The sequence below is a fragment of the Peromyscus leucopus genome, chromosome 2, assembly GCF_004664715.2.
Source record: "Peromyscus leucopus breed LL Stock chromosome 2, UCI_PerLeu_2.1, whole genome shotgun sequence".
Lineage (NCBI taxonomy): Eukaryota > Metazoa > Chordata > Mammalia > Rodentia > Cricetidae > Peromyscus > Peromyscus leucopus.
In genome coordinates this window covers 120,765,912-120,779,633 of record NC_051064.1, presented here as the reverse complement: position 1 = coordinate 120,779,633, position 13,722 = coordinate 120,765,912, and the positions used below count along the sequence as shown (strand labels likewise).

General features: G+C 52.8%; 1 protein-coding gene across 3 annotated transcripts in view; it reads right to left on the bottom strand.

Annotated features, from left to right (window-relative positions):
• Slc2a1 (solute carrier family 2 member 1) overlaps positions 1-13,722 on the bottom strand; it is a 28,644-nt gene that overhangs the window by 4,708 nt on the left and 10,214 nt on the right. The window contains exons 1-5 of one of the 3 annotated variants that reach the window (XM_037202886.1): positions 11,149-11,216; positions 8,642-8,705; positions 6,132-6,211; positions 748-908; positions 390-630 (exon numbers count right to left, since the gene is read on the bottom strand). In XM_037202886.1, coding sequence (XP_037058781.1) covers positions 390-630; positions 748-794 — 288 coding nt within the window. In that variant the 5' untranslated portion in view covers positions 795-908; positions 6,132-6,211; positions 8,642-8,705; positions 11,149-11,216. Of the gene's footprint in view, positions 1-389; positions 631-747; positions 909-5,985; positions 6,109-6,131; positions 6,212-8,641; positions 8,706-11,148; positions 11,245-13,722 lie in introns of those variants that run through there. The other 2 variants (XM_028886497.1, XM_037202887.1) reach the window with 2 other exon arrangements.

Genomic DNA, 13,722 nt, shown 5'->3' with positions numbered 1-13,722 from the left:
CCTGTTGCTCATCTGTAAAACCAGCTCAAATTGTAAGGACAAACGGACAAGGCCACATATAAATGTGTCAAGCACAGCTTGTGGTGACTGTTACTCAGCTCCAGGAGGATTAAAGGATGGGAATGGAGGAGCCTCGAGAAGGTACAGTTATGCATGAGGCTTACAGGCCTGGAGGCCCAAGAGCCCAGCATGTTGAAGTGGGGCCCTGTGACGAAAAGAGGAGAAGGCCAGGGGCTCTTGCTCTTAGGCTGGTGTGGGGTGGGGGTTATGTGTGCCCTGTCTCCCAGGAGGCCATCCTAGGTAAGGCTGGGTAGAGAAGCTCTGATCTGCTGGACTGTGACCTGAGTGAGGGCCAGAGCTGTGGGCAGGAAGACCCAGAACTGGCTTACCTGCGCAATGAGGATGCCAACGACGATGCCGAGCTGGTGCAGCGTGCCTAGGGCTCCACGAAGAGCTGTGGGTGACACCTCTCCCACATACATGGGCACAAAGCCAGTGGTCAGGCCACAGTACACTCCAATGATGAAGCGGCCCAGGATCAGCATCTCAAAAGACTTGCCCAGTTTGGAGAAGCCCATGAGCACGGCAGACACAAAGGCCAACAGGTTCATCATCAACATGGAGTTCCGCCTGGGGGCAGGTGACAGGTCAGCCAGCTCCCAGGACCCCCAGACTCCCCAACATCCCCCCAGAACTCCTTGAGAAGGATGGCACCCCCAAGGCAGAGCTGGGGTCTTTCCTGCTTACCTGCCAAAGCGATTAACAAAGAGGCCCACAGAGAAGGAACCAATCATGCCCCCGACGGAGAAGATGGCCACTGAGAGGGACCAGAGCGTGGTGAGTGTGGTGGGCTGGATGGGTTCTCCATATCGGTGGGCCCATGTCTGGTTGTAGAACTCCTCAATTACCTGCAGGGAGAAGACCCTGGGTGAGTGGCCCCTCCAGACAGAGCAGCTACTTCACCACAAGATGCCAGGGCTTGGCCCTTCTGCAGACACACTGTGTTCTTCACCTGCTTCTTCCCTGTTTGTAGGTTCAGTTTCCTTGGGTGAGGAGGACTGGGCTCTCCCCCTCCCCTCCCAAGGTGCTCAAGACTGGCTCGGGAAGATGGCCAAGGATGACAGAGCCAGTTTGGGCACAGAGCAGGAAGGTACAGGAGAAAAAATGCTTCTGCCCATTCGCCCCCTTTTCAGATGGCTCCATGTACACTCTAGGCCACTAGGCCACAGCTGTAGGCGCCGGGCCCTCTCCCAAGCTCCTGCTGGGGAGGAAGCACAGCTGGACGGACAGGTTCTGCCATTCTGAGGGCCTGTGGGAAGTGTACACTCACTGACTTTGCATTTTGAGCCTGGAGGACTAAAGGACACGCTCTAAGGCACACTGTCACTTTCTGTCTCCCAGGCCAGCTCCCCTGTGGCTGGCTGGAAATGCCACCTTAAAGGAACCATGGCCTCCTTCCCTTTCTAAGTGCTCAGATGGGAGGTTCGGGGAAAGGCCCTGGGCAAGGAAGTGGTTCCAGGAACTGGAGACATTTGTCCTGGTGCGGGCCTGCTCACTAGCCCTGCCCCCACACCAGGGAGGGCCTAACCTGGTGCCAAGGATGTGGCCGTAAGCAGGTGGCGCTGGTTCTGACACACTGTCGGGCAACACGGACAACACCCAGTGCCACAGACGTAGCCAGACCCGCCCAGCACACGCAGCCATGGACAGGCCCAAGTGCACACAGAGAAACAACTTTCTGTGTGCACACCCTGGCATGACACACACACGACTTCCATTCCACTTCACTTTCCTTCTTTTTCTCTGAAACAGCAATCCTCCCACCTCAGCCTCTTGAAGGTTAAGATCATGGATGTGAGTGACCATGGTCATTTTGTACTCATAAGGCTCTCGGCTTTGGCCAGTCACAACCCCTCCTCCTTTTTACCACTGCAGCTCTTACACAATTCCACACCGACACAAGGGATTCCACTATGCAAACGTCAGAGTGCATTCAGAATGAACCCAAACGGTGTGGGTCATTCAGGGGCAATTACGAGATGGCAAACACAAGCTACGCCACCAGGGCGAGTCTGTGCACCCAGCCGGCTGTTTCAGGGCAGGCTGTTCTAGTATGCAGAAGGAACTCACTGAAATTATGATTAAAAAACAAAACAAAACAAAAACCCCTAGTATCTCTACACGGGTATGTGTACATGAATACAGGTGCTTATGTGGGCCAGAAGAGGGTGTCAGACCCCCTGGAGATGGAGTTACAGGAAGTTGTCAGCCACCTAGTTAGTATGGGTGCTGGCAACTAAATCTGGGTTCTCCACAAAAGGAATCGTCCTCTGTACCACTGAGGCATCTCTCCAGCCCCATTGACATCCCTATATGTGGTATTGCTCTTTGTACATGACCACGTGTGCTAAACACTGAGATATATCCACAGTCCTGTGTAAACTTTTATGGCTGGCAGCAGAGTGGGTACGTTTACAGACTTAAGAGCAATGCTCGTATGCCAGTGTTTCTAGACCACAGGAGTATTTGCTACATGTCTTTGTTTTGTGGCGCTGGGATAAACTCAGGGCCTTGTACATGCTGGTCAAGTGTTCTACCACTGAGCTACTTTTAGCTGTTATATTATAGGACGGCCACTCTGAACACAGTCTGTCATTGAAAGGTCTTTGGTGGCACCTGACTGCCTCCTTTACAATGCCAGGAGAAATTCAGGAAACATACGGCACCCACCGCAACAGTACTGGCCCCAGTGCAGTAAAAGCCATTGACTAAGTCTGACTACACTTTCCTGCCACCATTTAACATTACCAGTCGTGCCCGTTAACCCAGCCGCCATTCCGATCGCCATCATCTCCGTTACCTCCCCACCCTGCTGTCTGTGACTCCTGCCTCTGAGATCTAGCCCAGAGATTTAGGGGAGTTTGTCCTCTTGGAGGTCTGGGGTCAGAGCCAGTGGTAGGGGTACCTTGAGTCAACAAAGGCTCTTGGGCTCTCTTCCTAGAGACCCTTGGGCCTACAGGGTGCAGAGACCAGACTGACTCCGACAAACAAAACAAAGTGCTTGTGTTCTTCCAGGGATAACACACCCCAGAGGACTGCAGGAATGGCAAGGCCCCGTTTATCAGGCTCTGCAGAGAACAAGCCGTTCTGAATAAGGGAGCCGTAGAGATAAACGACGAGTGTTTCTCCAGGGCCCACAACTGGGAATTGGGACTGTTCCCCTTTGGTCACTCAGGGTGACCAAGCAGACCCACAAGAACTGAAAGCTATTGAGGTCCTTGCAGGCAAAACACTCAAACATTTAAAACAAATAAACAAATCATCAGTTTTTTTGAGGCAGGGTCTCTCTATATAGCCCTGGCTGTCCTGGAATTCTCTATGTAGATACCAGGCTGTCCTTGAACTCAGAGATCTCCCTGCCTCTGTCTCCAGAGTACTGGGATTAAAGGCGTTTGACATCACAACTGACTAGAAAATAATGGAGCTTATGTGAACGGTGTGCAGCCAGTGCATTTGTGCTGAGAGTGTCACTTAGAACTTAAGCTGCCTAGACGAACCTAAGGATGGGCACAAGCTTCTCTTTACAGCTCGGGTCTTTAGCACTCCTCACAGTGCAGGGAGAGAGGCAGCTCTGAGGGATGAGGTGCTCCCCAGCTCTCCCACATCCAGGTAAGTCCCGGCCTGGACTGTCAGTCATGAGCCGAAGCTCACACTCTCCCAGCTCTCCATGCAGCTCAGCCCTCTGCTGAGCACGAAGTGTGGGCTTCCCAGACTTCAGCACCACCGGCCCCACGCTCGGGGACAGCGGGGTCTGAGGGGTGAGAATCCTAATTCTATATGGAGAATAATTCTAGGCTCATCTTTCCCGTCCAGCCACTGCCCTCAGCATCCTCCTGGGAGAGAAAAGGCGTCCCCAGAGTGCCTGCTCACTACTCCTCTCACAGAACCCCGTGCTGGAGCAGCCTCCTCAGCCCTGGCTTATGTTTGAGGTGAGGAGCAGCAGCTGCTTCCTGTCTCGAAGGTTCCTACCCCTTCTGCCAATCACAAGCCCAAGAGCTGTCCCTGATGCTGCCACTGCCCTGCCCCAGCCATCCCAGGTCTGCTGAATGTGGCGCAACATCTGTCCTAGGTCTAAGCTACCTGTGTTCTGCTCTTGTCTGTCACCCTCAAAGCCACGCCTGTGTTGGGAACAATTGAAGCAAACCGGCCTAGAGCAGGAACAGGCAATAGCCGAGGTTAAGCAGGCCTGTTCAGAAGGGCCTAAGGCCACATCCGGCTCTCCCTCGCTTTTCACAGAACCCTTTTAAAGTGTAAAGCCAGGGGGCTGGAGAGACGACTCAACACTTGCTGCTCCTGCAGAAAAGCCAGGTTCTGTTCCCAGCACCCACATGCCAGCTCACAACCACCTGCAAATGCCAGCTCCAGGGGGTCCGCTGCTCTTTTCTAGCCTCCGTGAGCACGTGGTGCAGACATACAGGTAAAATTAAAAACAAAAATAAAATGTGAAGCCATTTCTTCATGGGTTCATGTTGAGGAGAGAGGGAGGTTCTGGTCAGTTGAGAGAATTGGAACTGGCCTGTCACAAGAGTTGAGGTCCGAGTGATGCTCTTGGTTAGTGCAGAGAGCACCCAGGCTCGTATGGGAAGCACACTGGCTCTGTGCAGTTGAGGTCCTGGGGCTTGGACAGTTGGCAGGAAAAAGCTAGTCCTCACCAGGCAGCTCCCCAGAGGTCAGGGGAGGGAGATGCACAAGGGCATCTTGGAAATCCCAGGGCCACACTCTACCAGGCCCAGGCAACTGTGGGTGAGCGTGCCTGCTCTCTACAGAGGAAGTTCTCATTTCCGCTCTGTGGTGGCAGGGTGGTGTCTGTAAAGGGACGTGAGGCAGAACACGTAGCCTATGCACAGGATAAACCGTTGCTGATGTCACTGTTGCGCCCAAGGACAGAAGCCAGGAGGGGACTAGGGGATGCCTAGGCTATAGAGCGCACACCCGGCCCCAAGGTTCAAGCCCCAGAATAGCAAAAACAAGCAAATCCAACAAAAAAATGAGAACCCCAAAAACCTCAAACAAACACATAAACTACAATGAGCATTTGAGGCAGGGTTCGCAGCTTACACTGTGAGGCACAGGTGACTACCATGTGGACTACACAGGGCAGGAAGAACCCAAAGAAATTCAGAGGCCTGACTCAGGGACCCAGGACAGAAGCCCCAGGTTCCTAGGTTTCTGAGGAAGAGGCTCCCCACCTCAGGAGTGGGAGTTCCCTGTTGTGGGGAGCTTGCTAAAGGCTAAGTCTGAAGCTACCCACAGCCACCGTCACTTGCCTTTCTTTCAACCCTTTCACAGAGGGAACCCCATTTCGGCTCACAGGCTACAAGCACAGGGGTGCTGGCTAGCTTGGCCGTGCTGCTGACGTGACCTAGGGTTCTGATGCGCTGCAGAGGCGTGTCTGGGAACCTCTGGCTGCTCTCAGCACTCATCCTTTGGATAGTCTACTTTCAGGCCTGGATCTTCTCCCACATCCCAGTGATTCCCTCAGCTCTCTTCCCTCCATGTTCTGTGTGGATGAAGAGGGTATGGCCACGGCCTTCTCACTCCTCTTACAAGGAGAAAGGGGTCAGACGGTCCAGCTCAGTCCTTTGGCCTGGACTTGACCCCACTCCCAGCCTCTCGTCTTTCCCAGAAGGCTGCAGGCCCCTGCATCTCTCTGTAACAATCAATGCAGCTACACTGAGGGTCAACTGTGAACCCAGATGTTCCAGGTGGGTCTGGACCAACAGCCCCACCCACTGTGTCCCCAGGGACCCTCCCTGAAGCCAGGGAAGAGGAGGCTCAGGTTAAAGCTGGAAGCCGAGTCAGACCACCCAGGCTGCTTCAGAAGATCCAGAACAGGCCTTGCTCCTCGCCAAGGATAGGCCTCTCTCAGGCTGGCAAGTGATCCCTGCTCCACGGCCTGCAGGAGCTTCCCACGCAGACACAGACCTTCACCTCACTGTGGCAGCCGCAGCAGGCAGAGCCATCTCAGCCCTCAGGATGAAGCGTCTCCTCGGCAGTACCGTGACTCACATCCTTTCTGGGCAGACCGTCTCCCCACATCTCAGACTGCTCCTTCCCTTCCAACCAATCACCTTTCAGGGAATGCAATGACCTTCTGGGAAGTCCCCCTGGTTAGCACCCCTCCTTCCGTCAGTACAGAGTACCCGTGGTGCTATGGGTGAGAAAACAGAGTCAATGCCCCCGGGCCCCCGGCCCCCCCCCCGTTCCTCTGCCCGTCCACGTTTCTATCACCATCCTTGGACAGCTGACAAACGAGAAGGTGATGTGACCAAGAACCAACCCTAACGTGATCTGATCCACTGGTGCTGGCCATGGGGGACAGAGGGGGCCTGCGATGACGGGGCGGGCGGTGACAGTGTGACACAGGGTCTGTGCAACGGCTGTGTGGGAAGTTCTTGAGTTATCTGTACAGGACTGGACTTGACTCAGCTCTGAGCTCAGCACAGTGGGCTAGCAGTGTGACATGTGTGGGCAAGGGTCCAGAGGCAGAGGCAGGGGATCTGTGTGAGTTCAAGGCCAGCCTGGTGGGGAGGGAGGGAGGGAAGGAGAGGGGGAGAGAGAGAATTGTTTGGATGCCACCCTTCCTCAGTGCCTGTCTCTCACAGAGGTTGAGCACACAACAGAGCCAGACTCTCTGGATTCAAACTCCAGCTCGGCTCTGTGCTAGCGGTGTGTCCTTGGTATAGTTTCTTCACATCTCTGCACCCCCTTCTTAGAAAATGGAGATTACGGTGCCTACTTGATGTGGGCTGAGGCTGGGAAGCAGGTCTAGCTCAGGTCGGTTCTTTCACTGGCTAAGCCAGGTCACTTCAGGCAAGGCCTCATTTACTGTGTGGACCGGGATCCTCCCTTGTCAAACAAGAGCGGCTGAGCTGATATTAGGCCCCTCCCAACAGCCTCTCTGGGTTGCATGGGTGCCATTTTCTCATGTGCTGGGTCTTGCCCCTCATCAGTCAGAGAGACACCGTGTAGGTCAGCCCAGGGTAGTATTCAGGGTGTCTCTGTGCAATTACTGGGTCCCTCTGGGGCCAGGCTCACCTTTTCTACCTCATCTTAGAGTGATTGGTCCAGAGTCCAACACACCGACCCCTCCCCCTGTCCCATTCTATCCCAGTTCACCCATTCACTCTCCAGATACTCTTTCCCAGCCTTGGTTTCCTCATCCACAAAAAGGAAGGCAGTCTTGCCTGCCAGGCTTACAAGGTGCAGGGAGAGGAGGTAATTTGAGGGCAAGTGCTATATAAACACTTAAGATAACATCATGATTAATTACCACTTCCCGGTAGAAGCCTTTCAGGCCTGTTTTATGGCAAAGAACAAAACCCCTGGTAATGAGTGGAGGAATATCTACTCACTGTGGGCAAAGCCTTAAGAGCACGGCCACCCTAAGGGAAGTACTTGAGCAGACCTGGGAAGTTGAGCGCCAGTGCAGATGACAGATTCCACGGGAGGGGAGCCCTTTCCGTGACCAAGTCCTTGCACACTTTTTGACTGGGCGCGTGACCCTCCTTGCTGTGGGCCCAACCTCCCCTTCCAGGTGTGAGTGCCAAATCCTTCATAAAGTCCTTCTGCTGCTGCCCTCCCCTAACCTCTCCTCTTCTGCAATCTGTGGGTTCAACCAGCTGGGGAACATAAATATTTGTAGGAAAAACTGCATCTGAGCTGGCCATGGACAGACTGTTTGGTCATTAATCCCTAAATACGGCGAGTATAGTAGATAAATACTGACGACAACATTTATGTGGTCTCAGATGCAGGTAATCCAGGGATGAGTGTGTGAGAGAAACGATGTACAGATTTAGAGGGTACTGTGCTATTCCATATGGGGTCCTGAGTGTCCAGGATTTCAGTATACATGGAGGAATGGGAGGGTCCCAGAACCTACCCCTCACAGATTCCCACTCTCCTTTTCCTAAGAGCTCTCCCCCACCCCTCTAGATGGGCTGGTTTTAGAAACCAGAATGTGTTCTATGGTGTCACGGCCATATCTCCTTGTGTGCAGAGTTCAGGGTCTGGCAGAGTGGATTCTGGGTAAGTCCTTGTTGAATGCCAGTGCTGGCAGAATCCAATCACTGTGCCTTCCTTGGGCAATGGAGTCAATCTCATCCAAGTATGGTGGCCACTCTGTGTGCTATATGCTGGCTGATCCACTTTTGTGTTCTACTCTTATGTACTTCGATCCTCTCTTCATATGATAAATTACCTACTTGGAAAAACTCCAGCCAAGCTTGTGAGGAGTGTCTGCAAAGCGCAGAAATGGACAGACTAGTACCACCGTGTCTGGCTCAGAATTTCACTCCACCATGGTTGTTCTCACGTCTGGCTCCTGAGAAGTGACATTTGGACAGGTGTCTGTCCCTGGTGGCTGGCTGCTGGCTGCTCTCATAAATGCAGGTCACTGGCTGGGCCCTCTGTGTGGCTTACCTGTCCTGACACCATGGTCACCTCCATCCCAGCACTAGCCTTCCACTGTTTCTTACTACCTAGGAAGCCTCCAAGGCAGACAAACTCAATCTAGCTCTGCTCGCATCTGCAGAAGTATCATGTCCCTCCTTGCCAAGAGCAGGCTCCCTGTACTTACCTCCTGAGCTTTTCCCTCTCCTCCTCTATCTACTGATGCCTTACACCATGTCTACAAAGGAAATCTGGAATAAAAACAAAATCCCAACAAACACCAACCTCATGAGTCTTCCGGCCACTGACCTTTTTCCCTCTCCTCTACCAAGTCTCCTCAAGTCTCCTGAGCCTGGTGGGATTCTAGGTGTGCACCACCATGCCCTGCATGCCCACCTGGCTTTAGAGGTCAGCTCTGTCTCCATCTGTCCTCAAGAGCTAACCCTCTGCCCCCTGTACTTCACAGATCCTCTCCCATTCCCATCTGGATAGCAGTGACCATCAGTCAGTCTCTCTCCAGCCTTGTGTCCAAGAAGCCAACTCAGATGCGTGAGCACCTCTACCCATTGCCAAAGGCCGATGACAACTGATTCCTGCCACCTCATACCTACTAGCTCCTCCCCTGAACCAGAAATATAAAAGCCATTTTTGAACCCCTCTTCCTTGTGTCCTCAGACTGAATTGATTTTGACAAGATCCTATCTCTCCTTCCTAGATATTAAAAAAAAATTGTACTTATTTGTGGGGGGCAGGGTACGTGTGTACACATGGCGACCAGAGGAACTTGTAGGAACTCGGGTTGTCAGGCTTGGTAGCAGGCACCTTTTACTCTGACCCGTCTCTCCGGCACTCAGCATGTGTTAGACCACTCATCCATGAAGTGTCTCTGACTCCAGCTGGCTCTCAAATCTATCCCACAGCTCCAGGTGCCTGAATATTTCCAAAGATGCAGATCGGATCAGGCCTGTCCTCCTGATACGTACCCTCCACCTGGCCACCTGGCTGTGCCATGCCAAGCTGGGGACTGGCTAGGCTGCAGGTCCAAGTCATTCATGCAAGGACGACTGTGGTCCAGTTCTGGCTTACTGCTGTGAACCCAACTTCTCTTCTTCCCTCGGCCCACCTTCCGACATGCCAAAATATTCACCCTTCACAGAAGATCTAGCTCTCTGGGCATCCATCTTACTGCCTCCCCTGCTCACTCCACCCTGTCTGTCGGGAAAACTCCTCCTCTGTCCTGCCTTTAGAGTCCTAGTTACGTCACCAACTCACTGTGACTACAGTTAAGACATTGCTTAACACAGTACTTCTCAACTTCGGCTACCCATCAGAAACAGTTACGGAGCTTCCTCAGCATCCCAAGACCAATTACTTCAGAATCCGGGGGTGTATAGGGAACCTCAATGTGCAGCAAACTTATCTCCCTACTTCCTCCTATCTTGTCTCGCAGGCTTTCCATCTGCACAGATTCCCAGAAAAAGAGCCCGCTCCCAAAGCACACACCTCGGTGGGGAGCTGTTCTGCACTTAGTAAAAACAGGGTTTGGCTTTGTTCTAAGCATGGGCTCGGTCGCCATGTCAGATCCTGGAAAAATCCCATCGGTGCTGCCACAGCTCAGCATGACTCAGCAGCCCAGCCTTCCTAGTGACCTGCTCCCCAGCATCAGGCGTGGGCCCTAGAGCTAAGTCCCGCCTCCTTGGAAGAAGCCCAGCTCTAATTTCCTACAGTCTGGTGCTCCAGCTGGGCCCCTGGTCCCTCCTGAGGGCCACTCACACTCACTGTCTAGCCTCATCAGCCGGCTAGTGAGAATGGTCCTGACAGGAGGGCTGTCTACTTTCATTTCATGATCCCTGTCAAAGTACGAACTGTTAAAGGACAGGCAAGCTTTTGTGAGTTAGGAAGGTGGCTCGAGGCTATGGAAACAAAGAGCTTGGCTTCAGATGCCACCATTCACTAGTATATGACCTTGGGCCCACAGGTCATTTAATGAGGCCCGGGCCTCATTTTCCGGGTCTATAAAATAGAAACCACCACCCAACCTTATAAACACACGTAAAACACCTAGTGTCGAGGAGGGACTGGGACAGACAACCTCCATTTCTGTTCCTAACCCCTTTCCTCCTCTTCTCCCAGAACAAGTAGGTGATTGCCGGAGTCCTTTTCCAGTCTAGACACCCAGAGAGCCAAGTGGGGGCAGATTTGGGATGTGCAATGAGAAGGAAGTCAGCCTTCTAGCTCCTGCAGTGCCTCTGGGCAAGATGCCATGTGTGTGTAAATTGACATGGAAACTCCAGGGAGAGGAAGCAGTTTCAATCTGGAAATGGACGGAGCTGTGTGTGGATGGGTGTGAGAGCATAAACCTGCTCTGGACACCAGCTGTCTGACTACCTCAGTGGCACCGGGGAAGGTTACTCAACTCTGACTACTTGCTCCGCCTGCCTGCCTGCCTGGCCATGGGCGTGGTGCCCCCAGGAGCCCAAATACCATGTAAACAAAGCTCTGCTAAACTGATCATTGTAAATGTCTGTACTGGTTGGGAAACTAGTCAAGATGGCCTAACAAGATCCCAGCATCCAGTGGCCCTGCAATTCTAGAATTCCAGTTGATGTCAAGGATAGACACCCAGGAGGTACCAAGAGTATGTGGAATGGGGTGGGGTGGTGATTCGTATGGGTGGGATGGCATAGCACTTACCTTCTGGGGGGCATTGATGACGCCAGTGTTATAGCCAAACTGCAGGGATCCGAGCACTGCCCCTCCAACGGCCAGCAAGAGGCGGCCAGTCACCTTCTGCAGAGGAAGAAATCACAGGCATGTTACCAGCATGTCTGGGCCCAGAGTACTACAGAGCAAAGCCAACGCTGCCAGGGTCTCGGGTTCAGGTGACTCTCCCGACTCCTGGCAACACACCTATCCCTCTCCCAGGAAACCTGACTACTTCCTGGCCTCGGGTGCCCAAACCTGCCCAGTTGATTTCTAGACTTTTCTCTGAGGATAAGGGAAACGGGGTCCTCTCTATGCAATTCGAGAGGCCTTGTTTCAAGGTCTCATTCCCCAGGCAGAGTGATGCCTGCACTTCAGGTGGCTCTAGCCTCTGGGAGGACCAGAAACCAACCTTCCCTCTTGCGCCAGGGAGGCCAAACTAAATGAAAGAACAGTGCTGATGAGGAGGAAGAAGAACGGCTCTGGATTTGAAGCCAAGGGCAATGGCCTGAGTCTAGTCCATGGAAACTCCAGCAGGCTGGGTCTCCCAGCCTCACTGCATCCCTACCTTCTATGTGCCCATCTGCAAAATGGGAACAATCACATTGTTCAACATTGGAAACACGACCCTGCCCCTCCCTACCCTTCCCCGGGGCTGGAAACAAAGCTCTGAAAGCTCAGAGCCAGAGACCAAAGTTCTCCGTCTCCTCAGGGGTCTTCAGCAGCTTGGAACTCAGGGTCAGAGCACGATTTGGTGCTCCTCACACCAACGCCCCACCCTCACCCCCAAACCATACACTTTCAGGGTTATTTGTGTTCGGATGAAACATCAGCCAGTAACGTGATTCCAACAGTACATAACCCAAGGTGAGTAAGTGTTGATTCCTAAGGGGCAAAGTGTTGGAGGCGACAGGAAGGGAAGAGGCCAGCAGGTGAAAGGGCCTGCTTACACAGAGGTGAAAGGCCAGCGAGGGAGGTGTCCACCTGGATAGACAAAATATGGGACTCCTTCCAGCTCTGCAACTGAGGAAGCCAAGAAATGTGACAAGAGGTAGGCCTTTAACTGGCTGTGGGAAAAGAGCTGGGGAGACATGCCAAGAGAGAGAGAGAGAGAGAGAGAGAGAGAGAGAGAGAGAGAGAGAGAGAGAGAGAGAGAGAGAGAGAAGAAAACAGACAGGCATCTGCAGACGCAGGACACCTGCACCGTGCTGAGCTGGGCGCTGCAGGTCCAGGAGGGAAACCTGGGATCCCGAGTCACGAGAGACTCCAGCTGAACTGGGCTTGGCTTGTGTGGGTCTCTGGGTCTGTTTCCCCGCAGTACCCAGAAGCAGCGCCAACTTCTAGATTGTTAGATAGATCTGGGCGTAACTCTTCAGCAGGCATGGTCCCTAGGTCTTCTCGTTTTCCAGAAGCCTGCAGGACAAGGACTGCCAAAGCGACAGTTGTCACATCAGAGGCTGAGAAAAGAGGAAGGTCTGTGTCTGCCCCAGTGTGCAGCGCAGAAGGTGGGGGCCTGCCTTCCAATGTCTGTCTGTCTGCTGTGGGGGCCTGCCTTCCAATGTCTGTCTGTCTGCTGTGGGGGCCTGCCTTCCAATGGTTGTCTGTCTGCTGTGGGGGCCTGCCTTCCAATGGTTGTCTGTCTGCTGTGGGGGCCTGCCTTCCAATGGCTGTCTGCTGTGGGAGATTGCCTTCCAATGGCCTGTCTGCCCGTTTCTCCTTGGCCGACCTTGCAAACTCATCCTTCACGGCCTCCCTCCAATTCCCAACCTCTGTGGACTGAAGTGAAAGGCGCAGTCCCTCAAATCCCCTGTCTCCCAGCTCTCTAGGGAGCTTCCAGCCCCCATGGCTGCTGGTTGAGTGGGCAGTGAGCACATGACAAGCTTCTGGTGAGCCACAGCCAAGCCAAGGGTCATGAGGTGACCACTGGGACTTCAGAGGCTTTGATAAACATCAGTGGCAGGGCTCAATGGTGACAGCTGGGCCCCACCATGTGCTGGGCGGTCTGGTGAGGGACATGCCCAGGGGTGTTCTCAGGTGTGATACTTAAGGTATGCAAATATTCATTCATTTTTTCTAGCACATGCTAGAACAGAAATGAAATTAGAACATACCTATGATTTAATAATCCACAGCATAGCAATATGTTTAATTGTTAATGTTAATAATTAATAATAATGTTTAATGTTAATAATTAAAGAATATATCAGATGTATTGATTTGGGACACTCTCCAAATTACAATTGTAAGTATAAAAGCCAGCTTCGGTAGCATTCGTATTGAATGCCACCTTTGGTATGAAAAAAAATTGGAGGGAGGAATATGAATAACCACTTTAAAATGTATGTATATAAAGGATAATAAAGGTGAATATGGGCCGGGCGGTGGTGGCACACACCTTTAATCCCAGCACTTAGGAGGCAGAGCCAGGCGGATCTTTGTGAGTAGGCCAGCCTGGTCTACAGAGCAAGATCCAGGATGGCGCAAAGCTACACAGAGAAACCCTGTCTTGAAAAACAAAAACAAAAACAAAAAAAAAAAAAGTTGAATATGGGGGTTGGGGATTTA